Source organism: Polypterus senegalus, chromosome 14 (genome assembly GCF_016835505.1).
Source record: "Polypterus senegalus isolate Bchr_013 chromosome 14, ASM1683550v1, whole genome shotgun sequence".
Taxonomy (NCBI): Eukaryota; Metazoa; Chordata; class Cladistia; order Polypteriformes; family Polypteridae; genus Polypterus; species Polypterus senegalus.
The window spans coordinates 70,877,669-70,895,432 of record NC_053167.1 but is presented as its reverse complement, the minus strand read 5'-3'; the positions used below and the strand labels follow the sequence as shown (position 1 = coordinate 70,895,432).

The window sequence follows — 17,764 nt, the reverse complement described above, 5'->3', positions numbered from 1 at the left end:
AGTGACCACAAATTATGACAATGCACTGAACTGATTTACACCAACAACACACTGAGCTTAAAGTAAACCATCTATTTAATGGGATTTTTATGCAATACATTCATAAAACTGATATATCAGGCTGGCCTTCCAATACCATTGTTTTTCAGTGCGAATATTCAACGTACATACTACACATTTCTCTGCTGTTTTGAACCAAACAACAAAATTTTTTGGCCAAATCATGTTGGAGTAAAACTGCAGCAACTGAAGAAGGAAGAAAAAGTGGTCAGAGAGTAAAACAAGCTATACAACACTGACTGTGAAATGAAAGTTAAAAAAACAGTTAAGGAACATTTCACATCAGGCATAGTGCTCAAATCAGACTGACCTGTCAAGACACCAAACACCATATGACACCCGCTATCTGACTGTTCTAAAGACTCTACTGGAGAACACACATTTATTTATGCTTTGTTGTTCCACTTCTTTGAATTGCATTACTTCTGTTAATTATTACATTTAAATCATATATAAAAGCATTGCATTTCCCACATATGCTTTAAATAATTATATCAAATTGGACTTTTGTGTGCTAGTTATACTATTCCCAGCTTCCCTAGCCTGCTACTTCATAGTGTCAAATTACTCCTAGTTCATGTTTTCTCATATTGGCTAGAAATTTCTTACCTTGCTATTTTTATAACTGTTGTTTATAAAGTGCCTTTTGATGCTGTAGCTAATGTATTGCCATTGAATCATCTAACCTTTTCAAAAGGCTACACTTCAATCATGAAATCATTTGTTATCTTAAATTTTGAATTTGTATAGTTAACCCTGATAATACAAAATTGCCAAGGAAAAGGTAACAGTTCACATCCCCAGCCTGCAAACTAGTTAAGCAATTACTGCACTTTCATTGTACTAAAACATTAAAAAGTGTACATAGTAAAATTAACCAACTTTCTTCTGATGAAAGTTACATTCACTTTTCATCACATTTTGAAGCACATTATCATGTATTATTTTGACCACTGTCATCATGGACTGTTATTACAGCAGATGCAATTACCCTGTACCTGTAGCCTGATAATTACTAAGAATATCCCTGCAAAAATAAAACACATGAGAATTATTGTGTTATTGCATCTGTCCAGGAATAAGAATTGTAAGAGTCCAGGCACCAACAGAAATGGGGAGACTCCCCACTGCAACTTAGAGACTATCCCATTTTTCTTTTATTGCTCACCGGGACGAGAGACCTTCTTTGTAATCCGGAGACCTCCGGCTGACAAGTGTTGTTTAGCCGGCAATACCACCGATCGGATTCCTGAGCAGAGACAAGAGCAGATCAGGGAACCAGAAACACCTCTGTAGAAAGTGTTATCTTTTTTTAAAGAGAGGGAGGAGGAGTTTGGCAAATCATGCATCAGAAGATGCATGGCCGGACACTAACAGTCACTTTCTTGCCTTTGCTGTTTCTGCTACCAATTGGCACTTTCTTGCATTTGCTTTCTGCCATAGAAGATGTTATGTCTACCTACCAAAAATGCTGCTAACATAATCATTTTTAACAGTCCAACATTTGTATGACTTGTTCTTGCCACAGGATTTAGAAGACTGCTACAAAACAAAGTTTAGCATATTAATGAGGCATTCCAAGATATTTACGTAAAGTAAAATATAATTTTATCTCTTTAAGATTTAAACAGAACTAAGTTTTATAAAGATTACATTTTGATGCATTTATAGACATTTTTTTAATGTTGAGACAACTGTGAAAAAAAACAGAACAGTTTCAAAAAGAATTAGACAGCAACTGCTGGAGACATCCCAATACAAGAAGCAGAAAAATCTTTTAGTAAATGTGCGTTTTACATATGGACTGCTTTTATGGTTATTTTTTGCATTATCCAATTTCTTAGCTATACTGTGCTTAAAAGTATGACTAATGTGCTGAACATTACAGTAGCAGATAGGCAGACCACCTACTACTATGTTTATTATTTTGTGAAAATATTTTCTTTGGCTCAATTTGTTACACAAGATCTGTTCTGTTAATGTTGATTCTTAATATGCCTTTCATAAAACTAGCAAAGCAAGTAGTCCTCTGTTAAAAACAATTCTTTAAGTTTACATTTTATTAAACTAGCACCACCCCCTGCTCGCTTCGCTCGCCAACCCCCATGTTTGGTATTCCGGACACACATTTTTAAGATTTTTTCTTTCTTTGAATTGTTGCTATTTCATTAGTTTCACTTTTATTTCAGAACTTCGTTAAAAACAATATTTGGAATGTTTCGAGTCCCAACATGCTGAATCTTTTAAATGAGGTCCATGAGACATGTGTTTAATGACTTTGTACCATAATTCAGGATAGGTTTCTTTGTTTGAAATTTCAGCACAGACAAAACAATCTACATCATCACCAGTTAAAAATTTTTTTTTGCAAAGTAACCAAGGTAAACCCCGTTTTTTGAAATTCTCTGACTTAAACTTCAAAGCTTTACAATTTTTACATACTTCTGACATATCACCTATGTCCTATATTCAATCTCTATTCACTTTTTCGTTATTTCTCCGAGTAATAATTTCTCTTTGTTTGCGCTAATGCGATCTTTACTTTCTTTTTTTTTGACACTTTCATTTTTTCTGCTTTCATATTCTGTATCTTGCTCTGCATGTGTATTGCACCTACTTTTTTTTTTGAGCCTTTTGAATTCCACTGTTTTCATTATCTCTACTCTTTTGTCTTGCTTGCCTGTCGTGTTTTTCCCCCCCTCCCCCTTCCAATGATACCTGGTCCATGGTGATTATTTTCCCTTTTTTTGAGTAATAATTTCAATTTGTTTGCGCTACTGTGATCTTTACTTTCTTTTTTATACTAATTTTTTCTCTTTCATATTCTTTAACTTTCTCTGCATTTGTATCGCGCCAACGTTTTTGAAGGTCTTTATGATGTTCTACTTTGTCTTTTACTCCGTCTTCTAATTCTGAGCCCGATTAGATGTGCTTTTTCAAGTCCACTTGTTATTGACTGTACTGATTATTACTTTCCTTATTTTCTGAATTTACACTTTGATTATTCTTTTTCTATTTTTCATTTTTTTCTCACCAACGTTTTTGAGTCTCTTTTCTTCATGCTGCTCTTTCTTCTTTCCTTAGTCGTTGACGTTTCATCTAGAACGTATTCTCCTTATACACTTTATATGCGCTGAGAGCCCTGGATCTGTGTGCACTCAAAGCCTTTACATGACTGAGTGTTTTGCTACCTATGGTCTTATTTGATATTGGTTGTAAGTAGGGCGTGTTTTGCAAGAATCTCATGTTCTACGTCCCTGCGAGACTGTCCTGGGTCAATCTCTTGTTTAAGGTCCACGTGAGACACTCCGTGGCCAATCTCTTTCGTCTTGCGGGTCTTTTAAGTGTCTTCCTTGATCTTCACGTGAAGATCATGTCTTGTCTCCCTAGTCTTTCTCTCCCAGGATTTTTTTTTTAATAATAGTGAGATAATTAAAGAAAGGCCTTTGAATTTAATGTTTTATGTACTCTCTGTTCACCAAATATTTTTAAAGAGTCTATTGATGTTCTTACTAAAAAAAATCTAAAATGTCTTTGGTGAAAATACCACATTGCCAGTCTATTCACATGTTTCAATCCTGAGGATTCATGGCTGCTAATAGGATGATGATCAGCCATTGACACTCAAAGCAAAGAATGAATTAGAAAGACTGCATTTGATGAAAGCACAGATTTCTTTGTGGGACTACATAACTTTTTTGTAGAATGCAGAGCTTGTTATTAACCTGCTGTTAATATTCTTTGATTTTGGAAATTCTTTGATTGTAATTTTAAAAAATCAAGCACAATACAGTATTATGCAGAACAGTACACCTACAGAAGTGGCATAATGGAAGTGCCGCTGCCTTGCAATCAAGGAGATTATAGGTTTATATCCCAGGTCCTCCCTGCATGGATTTTGTAAAGTGCTTTGAGTAATGAGTAAAGTACTATCTATATAAAGGTAAAGAATTATTATTATTAGCGCTAGGACTCTCTGCTTCTATATACCTTCACAATTACAAAAAAGGCACTGCTAATCAGACATGTGGTTGATTTAAAAGAACCTGCATTCCCTCCGTGTGCAGTAGTTGTATTCATGTATGTTAATCACTGTTACCACTTGTTATAGGTTTGTGCACTGATAGTTCTTTTTTTATTGTATTAAATGCACTTTGTGATGTGCCTGGGTCATATATGACCACAATATTTATTTTATATCAAAAGCTAAACAAATGTTATTTCTAAAACTGTGAACTATTTTGTTTTTAAGAACTTTGAGATGTGTCTAGGTCAGGTCAGGAGCATGCACTGATATGGCACATTGCTGCACCCACCACATGACAAACCATCTCAGGATCCCGACTTAGGACCTGAGTGCAGCAGGTGAAACCTCAACACTGCACTAATTTGAATGGGATGGAACATTGTGAGTTTTTTTTTTTTTCTTTTTTCTTTTAAATAAAAAGTGGCCAAAGTGCCAATCCTGTCACCAGTCCCTGAGTTCTCCCTAACAGTTGGAGGACCTTCTTGCAGAGCTGGATGCAGGTTAACGTCATACCCAGGATGGAGCAATTTCAGGTTAGGGTCCTTGCTCAAGGGCCTAGGTCAGATCTGACAAGAATGACCAAAATGTTTACTTGTTGATTCATTTCAAAATTGGAAGGGGAAAAAAAAAAAAAAAAAAAGATTCTGTTCAGTTATAGCTTTATTTATTTTTATTAATTTACTCCTTGATGTGTCTGTGTTAGATATGACCAAATTTGAAAGGGAAATGAATAAACATTACTTGTTTTTTAATACATTTATTTGTGTTGATTTAAAATTTCTCATTACCTGCTGCTTATCCACCACTGAAGATGTCTGTCCCAGCTAAATTTGTTGGTTTGAAAATCTGGCCCAACCGAATTTGTAATTGAATAGACTCTGCCATATAGAATCCTTGAATTAACACTACTGCTAAGTGCACATCTTGGGGTGCCTCTGAGTATTCACAGCTAAAATTGAAAAGGCAAGGAAGAGCTCATGGCACCTCCACATCTATATGTGTGGAAGCGTAAAGTCCATTTCTACTTTTTACAGGGAAAAAAACATTCAGTTATTGATGACATAGGTAACATCAATGGAGATTACCTCTTCAAAATTTCACTGACAAAAAGAGCATGACTTCCCATGTACCTACAGTAAGCCCTTCCTCTCAGAGACCAAACTATAACTAGGAAAAAATGTTACTCCCGCCACTCCATTAGCTGTATATTTAACAAAACTCTGAAAATTGATGATAATATTTTAACAGAAAAAGCCATTGAATATCATACAAAAAATACAAAAGTTAAAAAAAAAAAATGGCAAAAACTGTTTTATTAATAAGTGAGCATTTCCTTTAAAGCATTCACTGAATATCCATTGCTGTTACAATTATTTTAGTTTTAGCCAAGCCCAAGCTCAAGCAAAGCAAGGAAAAAAGGTATTAGGTTAAAAAAAAAAAAAAATTCTGAGTCATATGTTTAAAAGTTCAGTGTCCAGGTTTGAAAGTCTCTTGTTTGAAACACTGAATACATTTAAACGTATACAGCCTGTATTTTTAACAATTGTCTAAACTGAAACTTTTATATAAATCATAAGGCCAAATAAATAACATCATGTTTATCACAGCCAAAAATGCCTCCACAGTTATACAGTTCCACCGATAAACAATTATGCTGAGCTGTAGTACTTCCAGAGAGCTGAAGAGTCAAATTCTAAATTAAGTCCTCAAGCTCTTAACAGCAGTCAACCATGTCTAATTGGATATAATTTACTAACTGGAAGCTCAAAAGAATATTTTTCTGAATTTCCATATTGTACCATCATGAAATGGAAAAAAAATATATATAATTTGCATTTTGTACCATCATGAAATGGAAAAAATCATATAGAATAGTACAGGGGTACTCAACTCCGGTTCTGGAGTGGCTAAATGTTTTCATTCTAACAAGTTTTGTAATTAGAAGCCAAGCCTAGCAGACAATGAAATTTGGTATTTTATGATATAGCTTGTTAGTTTTTTAATTCTTCCAAGACAAATCATTAACTCATTGTAGATTTTTCATTTTCTGAGAACATTATCCACATTTGTGGTCTGGAACAGATTTGTACCCCTTGGTCCTTCCCTTTTCTCTCATTTATTTCAAAGTATTGCATTAACACAGACACTTCATGATGCATATACACATGTTTAAATGGAAACACATTAGCTGGAGAGCTGGAAGCTCCTTTGTCATTTGCACCTCATTATTACCTGAAGGCTAGTTAAGAAAACAGGTTACTATTTAAATATTAATATAGCTGTTTAAAACTAAAATAGGCAATTAAGGGTTCTGAATCAGAACAAATATGTTAACTAAAACTAATGAAAAAAAATACTGCTTTAGTAGGAAATAAATGGGTTCTAATTAAAAGTTTGGTTAAAACAAAAACCTGCAGCTGCTGAAGACCTCCAAGACTGGTGTTCAGTACCCCAGTATAGTACAATAAGAGAAATGAACTAAGGAATTTCACAACCAATGTCACAGAAAAATAAAATCAGATGATTAAAAACAATAATAATCACTTTATGTAACTTCAACAATTTCCATGTTTATGTACCTAAAGGATTAATTGAAGTGTTAAGTACAAAGTACATTTAATAGCACTAATATGAAGGATAGCTTAGGATAACTGAACTTTTAACTAAGAATATTAAAATATTGCTTAATAAAAAAGGAAAGCAAAGCTTTTAAAATGTGCATTGGAAATATTTAAATATTAAAGAGTAAAAGAAAGGAAAAAGGAAAAAAGGCTAAGGGTGATAAAAAGAAAGATACAAGTTTTAACAGACAGGTTTGCCAGGCCAGCTTTGCAGTTTAAAGACACTCATTGGAATGTTGGAAGTGAAAGCTTTTAATATTTGAAATTAAATATTAAAAGTTTGCAGTTGGCAGTTTTCTAAGCAATATGTTTTTCACTAACAGAATTAACTGTAACTTAAGGCATTTCCAGTCATCAGTGATTTATAAAAAATAAGAATATGAACAGTGAAATACACTTTCCTTTCTGTTTTTATGCATCAGTGAAAAAACTTTCTTCAAATGTCTCTTCCTACTTCATTTTAAACCTACAATATTTTTGAAAGTTTATTTCTGAAAAATGCCTTTGTCATTTCCAATATATTAGGTCACATAACCTGTAATAATCCGAGAACAAAAAAAGGTGTTAATGAAAAATAAAAGTAGCCCTGTATGGTTGGCATTATTGTTTTTTTTTTTTTTTTTAAACTTCAGGGTTGGACTGCTGTTCTGTGCCAGACTGTATCCTAATATGTACCCAGTGCTGCTGCTGGGATAGCTTCCAGGTGCCTAAATAATCCTGAATAACTTTAGAAGAGTCTTACATCTCTTCCAGTACAATGTGGCTGAATTTTATCATTTAAGTGAACAGAGTTTATTTATTTGTTTGCTTTTTTGTTTTTAGTTTGTACATAGAAATAAGTTGAGAGATCTTGGTTTAGTCACCAACTTTGTGAAATCATTTTACAAAAGTTACAACCAAATTTTCCAACTGGTAGCTAGGGTACAAGCACTTGGAATAATATTCATGCTCCCCAAGATGCTCTTATTTCCTGTATCTTCTTTAACAGCATTAATGAAAAATGGAGCATTGGTCCAGGGCACAATGTGCATTTGTCAATCATTTGTATTACAAAAATAATAACTGAGTAAGGATGAGTCAATGTGTATTTCTCCAATTATTTCAAGTAATTGCTTAATTTAGAAAATATGTAATTAATTTTCATTGCGAAGTATTGTTCTACATTGATGATCTATGCTACTAAACGTCCTGGAAGACAGGATTCTGAAGAAATAAGAAGAAATGCACTGGGAATGCTGTCTTAGTAAACGCCCTGAATGATTAAAATTATTTAAATCTAGTGAATACTTGAATTATTACTATGAATCTGCATAATACTGATCACTGATGGCATATAAGATTATAATTTATTTTAAAATACATTATTTTCTTACTTTCTTTGTTCTATAGGACTAATTCAAATTGCTGCAAGAAATATCCATCCAACATCACAAGAGGGTCTGAATAATTTGGAAGGTTTGGGGTTTTTTTTTTTGGGTTTTTTTTAATTTGGGAAAGGAGGCCTGTACCTGTGCCTAATGTTCGTCCCGCGGAGAACAAGTGATCACCATCAGAATCTGCAATACAAGAGTAACAATTCAGCTTGTTATTTCATAAAAAAATGTGCACAGAGTTTGGGAAAAAAGGAGGGAAGATTAAGTTATTACACAAAACCACTTGAGGCAAAAAAGTAATACAGTACTTGTAACATTTACAGCACTGGTAGAGTCTGGAGTCTAATAACTGAGATATCTACAAAATGAATGCTTTGATTTTAAAGAGGAACACAATTTTAAACAATACTTCTTCAGATGTTATATTAAAATCTCAGAAGTGGATATTTCTTTATGGCAGTGTGGCATGTCACCTTCTTTTCACTTTTTCTGTTTGGGTCCTTACCCAAGTCAATTTCCATTCTAACTACAGGTCAGTAGTGGCAGTGTACTGTGCTGTGCAGATAAATGCCTTTGAGAAAATTTGTATTTTGATTATTGATGAAGCAGCCCCTTTTATAAAGATTCAAGGGAAGACCTGGAGCACTGATATTAATCACAAAAATATCAAACAGGAGGTGAACATTCATTTTAGTCAGGGACAAGTACAGTGGCATGACAGATCTCAAAAGATTGTCAAACATCAACAGGGGAAAGAAATCTAAAGCAATATAGAGCACTCTAAGAAGGATTTTTTCACTGTTTTTGTCTTTTTTCTTCTTAATACAATACATTAAAATCATTGCAGTTGACTAATCTGAGAAAGTATAAATTCAGTTTTACTGTCATTCTCTAAATGATTATATAGGAACATATATAAAAGGTCTTTTGTAGTGTTATAAACTTCAGCTGAGGTACAAGTTCTAAGTTATTTCAATTGACTTGTACATTACACTTTTACTTTTCATTAAATATTCAGCTCTTTGAAATATGGATGTAACATTATAGTAGCATTATTTTAAGCTAAAGTAAGCAGAAACAGAACCTCAGAAAATGTATTGAAACTCATTATTAGCCTTGTTTATATTTCAACATATATCTCAGCATGAACATGTAGTAAGGGGTTCTAAAAAGAGAGTACTCCAGCAATTCTTGAGTTAAAATGTTGCTGTAGTATTTTGTCTGCCTCTTACACTGAAACTACTTTGTCCTTTTATGGATATGAACGAATGACAAGACAAACTAGGTCAGGAACTTCAGCAATAAAAGGAGCAGTGAATTCTTCAAGAGTGACGAAAGAAAATAGATCATTTTAGCATCTAGCTTCTCACATCACAACAAACCTACAGATAGGCACAGAAGTATCAGTTCATGCTGAAGGTACCAGAAAGATGTAGAAGCTTCAAATAATTATGTAATTTTAAAACTATTGATATAGCATTGCAACAAGTAATGGCCTTTCCCCCACCCCCCCAAAAAAAATGGTCTAGGGCACTGCAAAAGTGGGATTTTAATAAACCTTCATCTTTACATAAAATACTCTTAATAAGACCTTGTTGAAAAAGCCCCAATTAACAGCTTACCTTTATATTAAAAGATCTATGTTCTAATTTAGACACATTAGTGCAATAACTGATTTTCCTTTGCTTTTTACATTTTTTAAGTTAATACAAAAGATATCCTAGAGATAATATGGATAATCTTCTTCTTCTTCTTCTTCTGGCTGCTCCCATTAGGGGTTGCCACAGCGGATCATTTTCTTTCATATCTTTTTGTCCTCTGCATCTTCTGTTCTGTTCCAACCATCACCTGCATGTCTTCGCTCACCACATCCATAAACCTTCTCTGAGGCCTTCCTCTTTTCCTCTTACCTGGCAGCTAAATCCTCAACATCCTTATCCCAATATACTCAGCACCTCTCCTCTGCACATGTCCAAAACAACGCAATCTTGCCTATCTGACTTTGTCTCCCAACCATCCAACTTAAGCTGCCCCTCTAATGTACTCATTTCTAATCCAATCCATCCTTGTTACACCCAATGCAAATCTTAACATCTTTAACTCTGCTACCTCCAGCTCTGTCCCCTGCTTTCTGGTCAGTGCCACCATCTCCAACCCATATAACATAGCTGATCTCAATACCGTCCTGTAGACCTTTCCTTTCACTCTTGCTGATACGCGTCTGTCACAAATTACTCCTGACTCTCTTCTCCACCCATTCCACCCTACCTGCACTCTCTTTTTCACCTCTCTTCCACAATCCCAATTATTCTGAAATGATGGATAATACTACACCAAATGTGGATTATAGAAAGGTGATGCGTTCAGTCATGAGAAAACACCTACTGTACAACAAAAGAAACATTTTATTAAACACATGCCTGTTTCTTTAGGTACTCCAGTTTCCTTTCACATGCCAATTAACATGACTTTGGTTTTTCTGTTCCAAAGTTGTAATTTTATTAAAAATGACATGAATTTAAGGTTGACTAACAGATTAAAAAGACCCTTGTATGTCTAATGAGTTCACATAAACTCACTTCACTTTGAGGTCTGCGACTGATATAAGACACTGAAAATAATAAAGTTAATCCTCACCCAAAAACTGCTTACAATAAGAAGGATAAAGTAGAATAGGAAGAGCAGTGCTTACAAAATTCCCTCCATACTTAGCCACAGTTCAGCCTTTCTGATTTCAGTGCTTTACTCAAAGTGTGTCACTTGATTACTGATTCAATTCTGAAAAACTAGTTCAGACATTTCAAATTTCTTTGAAACACTTGTTCATTTAAAAGAAAGCAAGGTAAACAGTCTTATTAGCATTCATTCATAAGACACAAATTTTGATGACATATTGAAATCAAACTAATATTTGGAAAATAAAAAATGATTTACAATTTATAGTTCATTTAAATTCTTTTGGATACCTCTTCAAATGAAATAACTAATTTGTCTGTGTTTATAAAAAATATAACATAATTACAAAAAATAAGACATAGTACTGGCCTATAAGAATGTAAACTCAGCCAAACATCAATTTGGATAAATCTAATTAAACTAGGCACTTGTTTTAAACAGAACACTTAATCAAATATAATGTGTGAACATTCAGAATGGAAAGCAAAATAATATTTAATACAAATTTGATAAAATTACAACTTTGGAGCAGAAAAACCAAAAGTCATCCATTTTGGCAGTAAAGCTCAGCTTAAGAACATGATATCCTTCTCAATCACCCCTGGAGGTGATGTCATCAGATCATCTTCTGCTAGTAATATTGGTGTCATATTTGATTCCTCTCTTTCTTATTCAATGCATACACAGAAATGTACAGTTTCCGATAATTTTCATTTGGAGTATGCTTTCATAATTTATTGACAGCTGTCACTTAATGCTGGGAATAGTAAAGTTTGTGCATTTTGTGAATATTGCAGTGAAGTGCCTGCTAACAAGAAACAGAAAGGATTATTTAAAACTACTTAGTGGCTGCAGAAATGTGGGTATCTTAAACTACATGTAAGTTGCTAAAAGAGAAGAATGCTTCAAGAAACACCCACTGCTGAGTGTTAATGAAGCAACTGCCGGTTGTTGAGAGGTAGAAGGGATGGTCCATTTATGGGGATGGTAGACAACATATGAGAACATAAATCAAAAGATCTGAAAGATAGGTACAGGCTAACAATGAGTCCCATTTACTAGGTAAAACACCTAAATCATCAAATCAAACAGGTGCTTGTTTGAACATTCTCTACTTAGGCATACATTGATACCCATTTTATAACCTCAACAGGCTATTTTAACTATGAAAATATACCATGAATTTATACACAATATCAACTATTAATATATGAAATTCCATACTGCAAAAAAGCATAACAAATCAGGTAAATAATCAGTGACTACCTTATTTATAATGTTAACATATAATATCACTCATGTTGACATACAATGCAAGTGACTTTCGTTTTGTAATTTGCTCTCATTTAATGAATCTCTCTTTTTATTAGTTAAACAGCTTACAGTGAGGTCTAGAAGCTTTCTGATTTTGCCAACTATATAAGATATTTTGTATTCATCTAAAGCCCTTCACTTTCTATACCTGTGATCCTTACGATCTAAGTGCCACATTATTTTACTGATCTTGCACACTATTGTCATGATCGACATACTTTATCACATCTTATACTTTTCATTTGTGCCCACCCTTCTTTTCAACTATAATTCTGTATAACCCAAACAACTTAATTTTACATTTTAATGAAAGTTACATAATACATGAGGATGATCAGGATATCATTCACTCCTTCCATCTTACCTATTTTAACTTTATTCTTAGTACCAGGGTGTTCTACCGTGTTAGCCATTATGAATGTAGTGAAAAGTCAATCAAAATGACACCTTTTATTGGCTAACTAAAAAGATTACAATATGCAAGCTTTCCAGGCAACTCAGGCCCCTTCTTCAGGCAGGATGTAATCAAATCACATTACATTGCACATTACATCCTTGCCTGAAGAAGGTGCCTGAGTTGCCTCGAAAGCTTGCATATTGTAATCTTTTTAGTTTGTAAATAAAAGGTGTCAATCTGCTTGACTTTTCACTAACTTATTCTTTTAATTTTCTTGAAAACTTCAACCTTAATTTCAGTTTTATTAACCTTTCACAATTTCACAAACAGCCAGCTAACAAGGAATGTCTATAGTGATAGTACTGTACTGACTAGTTGTTTTTAAACACAACAACCATAAAGCCAACTTGTAGTATAAAAAATAATTTTTAAAAATTCTCACAAGTGAAGAAAAATGTGATTAATCAATAAAAAAAAAAAAATAAAAATAAAATAAAATCAGCAAGCTGAAAAAAATTTTTGAAGACACTTTCTCTGCATACAGTATCACTATAAAAATCTTTTAGTTTGTAAATATACAGTATGTTGTGACAGATAGGGGGCGCTATTGCTCCCTTGAACCCTTCTCCAAGGCACCAGACACCAGATAAAAGTCCAAAAGTTGACTTTATTTATCTTCCACAGTGCACAAAGAACCCTCTCCTCCACTATACTCATTAAATTCACAATCACAAATCTCAAATACAATCCACTACTCCCAGATGCGTTGCCCTCCTACCACCCAGCTCAGCTCGCCGTCTGGGAGCTCCCACAGTCCTTTTATACACCCTGACCCGGACGTGTTCCCAATCCCCAGTCCATGTGATTCTTTATCACTTCCGGGTCAGGTACAAGTCCTTTTCTTCACTCCGGAAGTACGTCACTTCTGTTGTCGCTCTTCCTATGACACACTTCTGGGTTATAGGGCACATATGATTCTTCAGTCCTCCCTGCAGCTCCCTCTTGCGGCCCCTGTGGTATCCAGCAGGGCCGTGTATAAAAACTACATAGTCCATGATTCCCTGCTGGTCTTCGGGGCACCTCCATACTGTAGGGAGGGCTCCTTCTGGTGGCCTGGGTGTATTGGCCGGGATGACAAGCCGGCCATATACCACAATGTATAGTTCGGTAATTTAACATCTGACTTTTTATGCAGTATAGAAGCACTTTTCATTCTTTGAGCACTGTAACTTTACAGCTGGATTTGTGGCCAAAAAAATTACAACACAGTTAACTTTAGCCAAATTTAAGGACTCACACTAAACTAACACTTAAAGCAGATGACACTCACAATCTTTTCCTTTATTTGAGAATATGTGAGAGGAAAAGATTGTAGAAAGTAGTGACTTTACACGAACGCTTAATGCATGTCAATAATGGTAGTGTATATTAATCAATGAGGGTACCTTTCATAACAAAAAAAAAAGATATATTCACATGATAGATAGCCATTTACAGCACACAAACTGATTTTAATTTTATTTTGTAAGACTTACTAAAATGTTTTAAAACTTATTTATCATACATTACACTATACTCTTTTAAGGACAAAAATCATGCCATCTAACTACAAAGTGTAGTACATTTTAAAAAAATTATGGAACTCGACAATGAATAATGTGATTTCGTAGTTTTTACCGTTTTCATTTTTTACTGTCATTATGATGTTTTCTGTCACAGTAAAAACATGGCATGTGGTAGTGCTAACCTATCACAATTTGTACTTTATGATACTTTAGCAAGGTTTTAATTTTACATTAAACAGAACCTGTACCTGAATAAAATGAAAAAAAATGTATTTAAATACGTAGAAAATGCTGCTTCAATATTTGTATTCCTAAAAACATTTGCAGTTTTAAATTAAGTAGTAAAAATGTCTGGTCTCTATGTCAGATGTTAACAGTAAATATTTGAGTATAATCACATGTAATTTTTTATTTCACTCCACATCCAATTGTGATGCTTACAAAAAATATTCATGAAGTGCACACAAAATATCTATTGTGAAATTACCCATATAATGCTTAAATATATTACTAGTAAAATGCTCTAGTATTGGATCACATCTCCCTTTAGCAACAGAAAACTATATGAGAAAGAAATATCTTGCCAATTAACAACCTCTTTACGAAACAAAAACCAGACTCAAAGAGAGATAAAAAAAAGGCTTATCTTCAAAGTAGACTAGTTCTTCAAATTATATCAATGTAAATGTCAAAACCGGGGGTCTCTATAAGATTACTACTGAGACTGCTGTCATGATTGAGTTCCACAGCATCTATTACCTACCCACTTCACCCTTTCTTTATTGGAGTTTGGCCTTGAGCAAAATCAGGAGCATATGACAAATGCACCTTGTATAAAAAGGACCTTTCCTGCTCTCTAAATAAGTAGTTAAACCGTCATCCTTCATACTTAATTCCAAAGAGAGCCATTATGGTGCTTTATATTAAATAGGCACATTTTACAAAAAGAATATCTGAAATGCCTATCAGCTTGGTTCTGCATATCCAACATATACTCTAGACAGTTAATTTCCACATTTTGCTTTTTACTTATCTCTTTATTTCATTATGTCTACAAATCAAACACTTATCTATACTAATAAAAGGCAAAGCCCTCACTCACTCACTCACTACTCACTCACTCACTCATCACTAATTCTCCAACTTCCCGTGTGGGTGGAAGGCTGAAATTTGGCAGGTTCATTCCTTACAGCTTCCTTACAAAAGTTGGGCAGGTTTTATATAGAAATTCTACGCGTAATATACGGAATATAACCTGAACACAACACATCCTCCAAATATGAACCTGATTGAAAAAAATAATGATAAATCCTTGATGACTGCAACACTCCTAACAGTCACAAAACAATTACATTGACAATCATGTTACGTTATTTTTAAAATGTTTCCTTTTCTTTTTAATAACTTCTATATTTATATATAATGAGCCTGCCAAATTTCAGCCTTCTACCTGCAGGGGAAGTTGGAGAATTATTGATGAGCGAGTCAGTCAGTCAGGGCTTTGCCTTTTATATATATATATTTTATCTATACTAATAAAAGGCAAAGCCCTCACTCACTCACTCACTCACTCACTCACTCACTCACTCACTCACTCACTCACTCACTGACTCATCACTAATTCTCCAACTTCCCGTGTGGGTGGAAGGCTGAAATTTGGCAGGTTCATTCCTTACAGCTTCCTTACAAAAGTTGGGCAGGTTTTATATCGAAATTCTACGCGTAATGGTCATAACTGGAAGCAGTGTTTCTCCATTTACTGTAATGGAGATGAGCTTCAACGCCGTGGGGGAGTTTCGTGTGACATCATCACGCCTCCCACGTAATCACGCAGTACATAGAAAACCAGGAAGACCTCAAAAAGCGCTAAGAAAACATGCATTATATAATTGAGAAGGCAGCGAAACAATAAGAAGCGGCGAGTGACATATACAACCATGTTCATGAGTTCTGCTACTTCGAAAACAAAGCACGATGTAAACCTACACTTTAAATTTAAAGTTCATAGACAGGCTGCCGCTGGCGTTTGTAATTTAGTGCCCACCCATATAAGGCCGTCCGTCAGCGGCAATCCAATAGCAAACTGCCACGGGTAAATATTCACGGGTGAAGGACTGTGCTTATGGAGAGGAAGATGAGATGGTCAGGGTGGTGTTTGACACAAACTCAGCGAAACTGCGAGAAAGTTTTAAGTGCCAGGACTAAGGTAACATTAAATACAGCCATGGACATAGCACGAGATGGCACCAGCACAGCTGGGAACCTTCGATGCATGTACACCGAGCGGCTCACGTGAACTGGCGCAGTGCACAGATAAAAGCAACAGTTCCAAAGAGCTGAACAAAACCGAATTACACAATTGAAAAGGCAGCAAAAATATGAAGCGTTGATACATACAAGCATATTCATAAATCCAACTACTGCGGAAACAAAGCACACGTTGGAAAAAGTCAATGTCCCGCTAAAGGAAGACAGTGTAAAAAACCCATGCATGCAGTGTGTCAGGTCTCAGATAAAGAAGAAGACGAGCTGTTTATTGATGCAGTAAGAAACGAATCGATGAATGAAACCTGTCATCTTTACAGCGATTGACAAACACGGAATGTAACTTGAACACAACACATCCTACAAATACAAACCTGATTGAAAGAAATAATGATAATCAAATCCTTGATGACAGCAACACTCAGTAACACTCACAAAACAAATACTGTATATTGACAGTCATGTTACGTTATTTTTAAAATGTTCCCTTTTCTTTTCTAGCTTTTTAACACACTACTTCTCGCTGCAATACGGGTATATATATATGTATATATATATCCCGATCTACATACTCGAATAATGGATACTTTATTCGCCATCAATGATTGTTTTGGTAAAGCCATACTCAGTGTATTCATTAGATGAACGGTAAAAAAGTAAGAGCGAGGGGAGGATGACTTATTGAGGCATGCAGGCTGTAGTGCGCCAACTCTATCTGAATTGCGATCACATTTGAAAAATATATCTTTTCAAGTTCTATTTAGTCCATATGTGTCAAACTCAAGGGCGCGGGCCACATCCGCCCGGCGTAATTATATCCGCCCGAGATCATTTTATATACTGTATTATTGTTATTAAAGCCGGGTATATGAAGCGCTGGTAACACAATAAACTACAGATCCCATAATGCAGCGCTTCAGCTGCCTTGCCAACACTTACGCGTTAATCAAGTCTAGCTTATGATGCTGCAAGTTATTGCGAAGCTAGCTCACACGATGCTGAAGAGAAAAGTTGATTCTGAAAATAGAGCCTTTAAAACCGATGGGAGGCTGAGTATATGTTTACTGAACCCGTGTGTCTCATTTGTGGAGCTAATGTGGCTGTAATTACAGAATTTAATCTAAGACGGCACTATGAGACAAAACATCAGGGAGTTCTGTGTTGTGGAGATTCTCAGGATGGATTGCAGGTGCTCATCAGTGAGGCTGAAAGACCTGAATGCAATGCAGAAGATACAGAAAGCAGAAGAATTAAATAAGAATCTGACACTTCAGCGGACGTTTTTACCCGTGCACAATCACAAAGTGATTTCAAGTGAAGTTGCTTTTATGGGAGACACAAATGCACCAGTGCAACTTTCCCTGTTGCCAAGTAATGTTAAACCAAGTCGTCACTACGGTGTTCCCAAATACGCACTTTGCTGATAAACCAAGCGCACTGAGTTTGCACGGCGCTTTGGTGACTTT

At 35.0% G+C, this 17,764-nt stretch overlaps 1 protein-coding gene across 12 annotated transcripts in view; it reads right to left on the bottom strand.

Annotated features, from left to right (window-relative positions):
- st3gal3a (ST3 beta-galactoside alpha-2,3-sialyltransferase 3a) overlaps positions 1-17,764 on the bottom strand; it is a 394,364-nt gene that overhangs the window by 179,201 nt on the left and 197,399 nt on the right. For 10 of the 12 annotated variants that reach the window (XM_039776580.1, XM_039776584.1, XM_039776587.1 and 7 more), the window contains one exon: positions 8,217-8,264. The exons of the other annotated variants lie outside the window; for them this stretch is intronic. In XM_039776580.1, the coding sequence (XP_039632514.1) occupies positions 8,217-8,264 (48 nt within the window). The remainder of the gene's footprint in view (positions 1-8,216; positions 8,265-17,764) is intronic. 12 annotated transcript variants of the gene reach the window in all.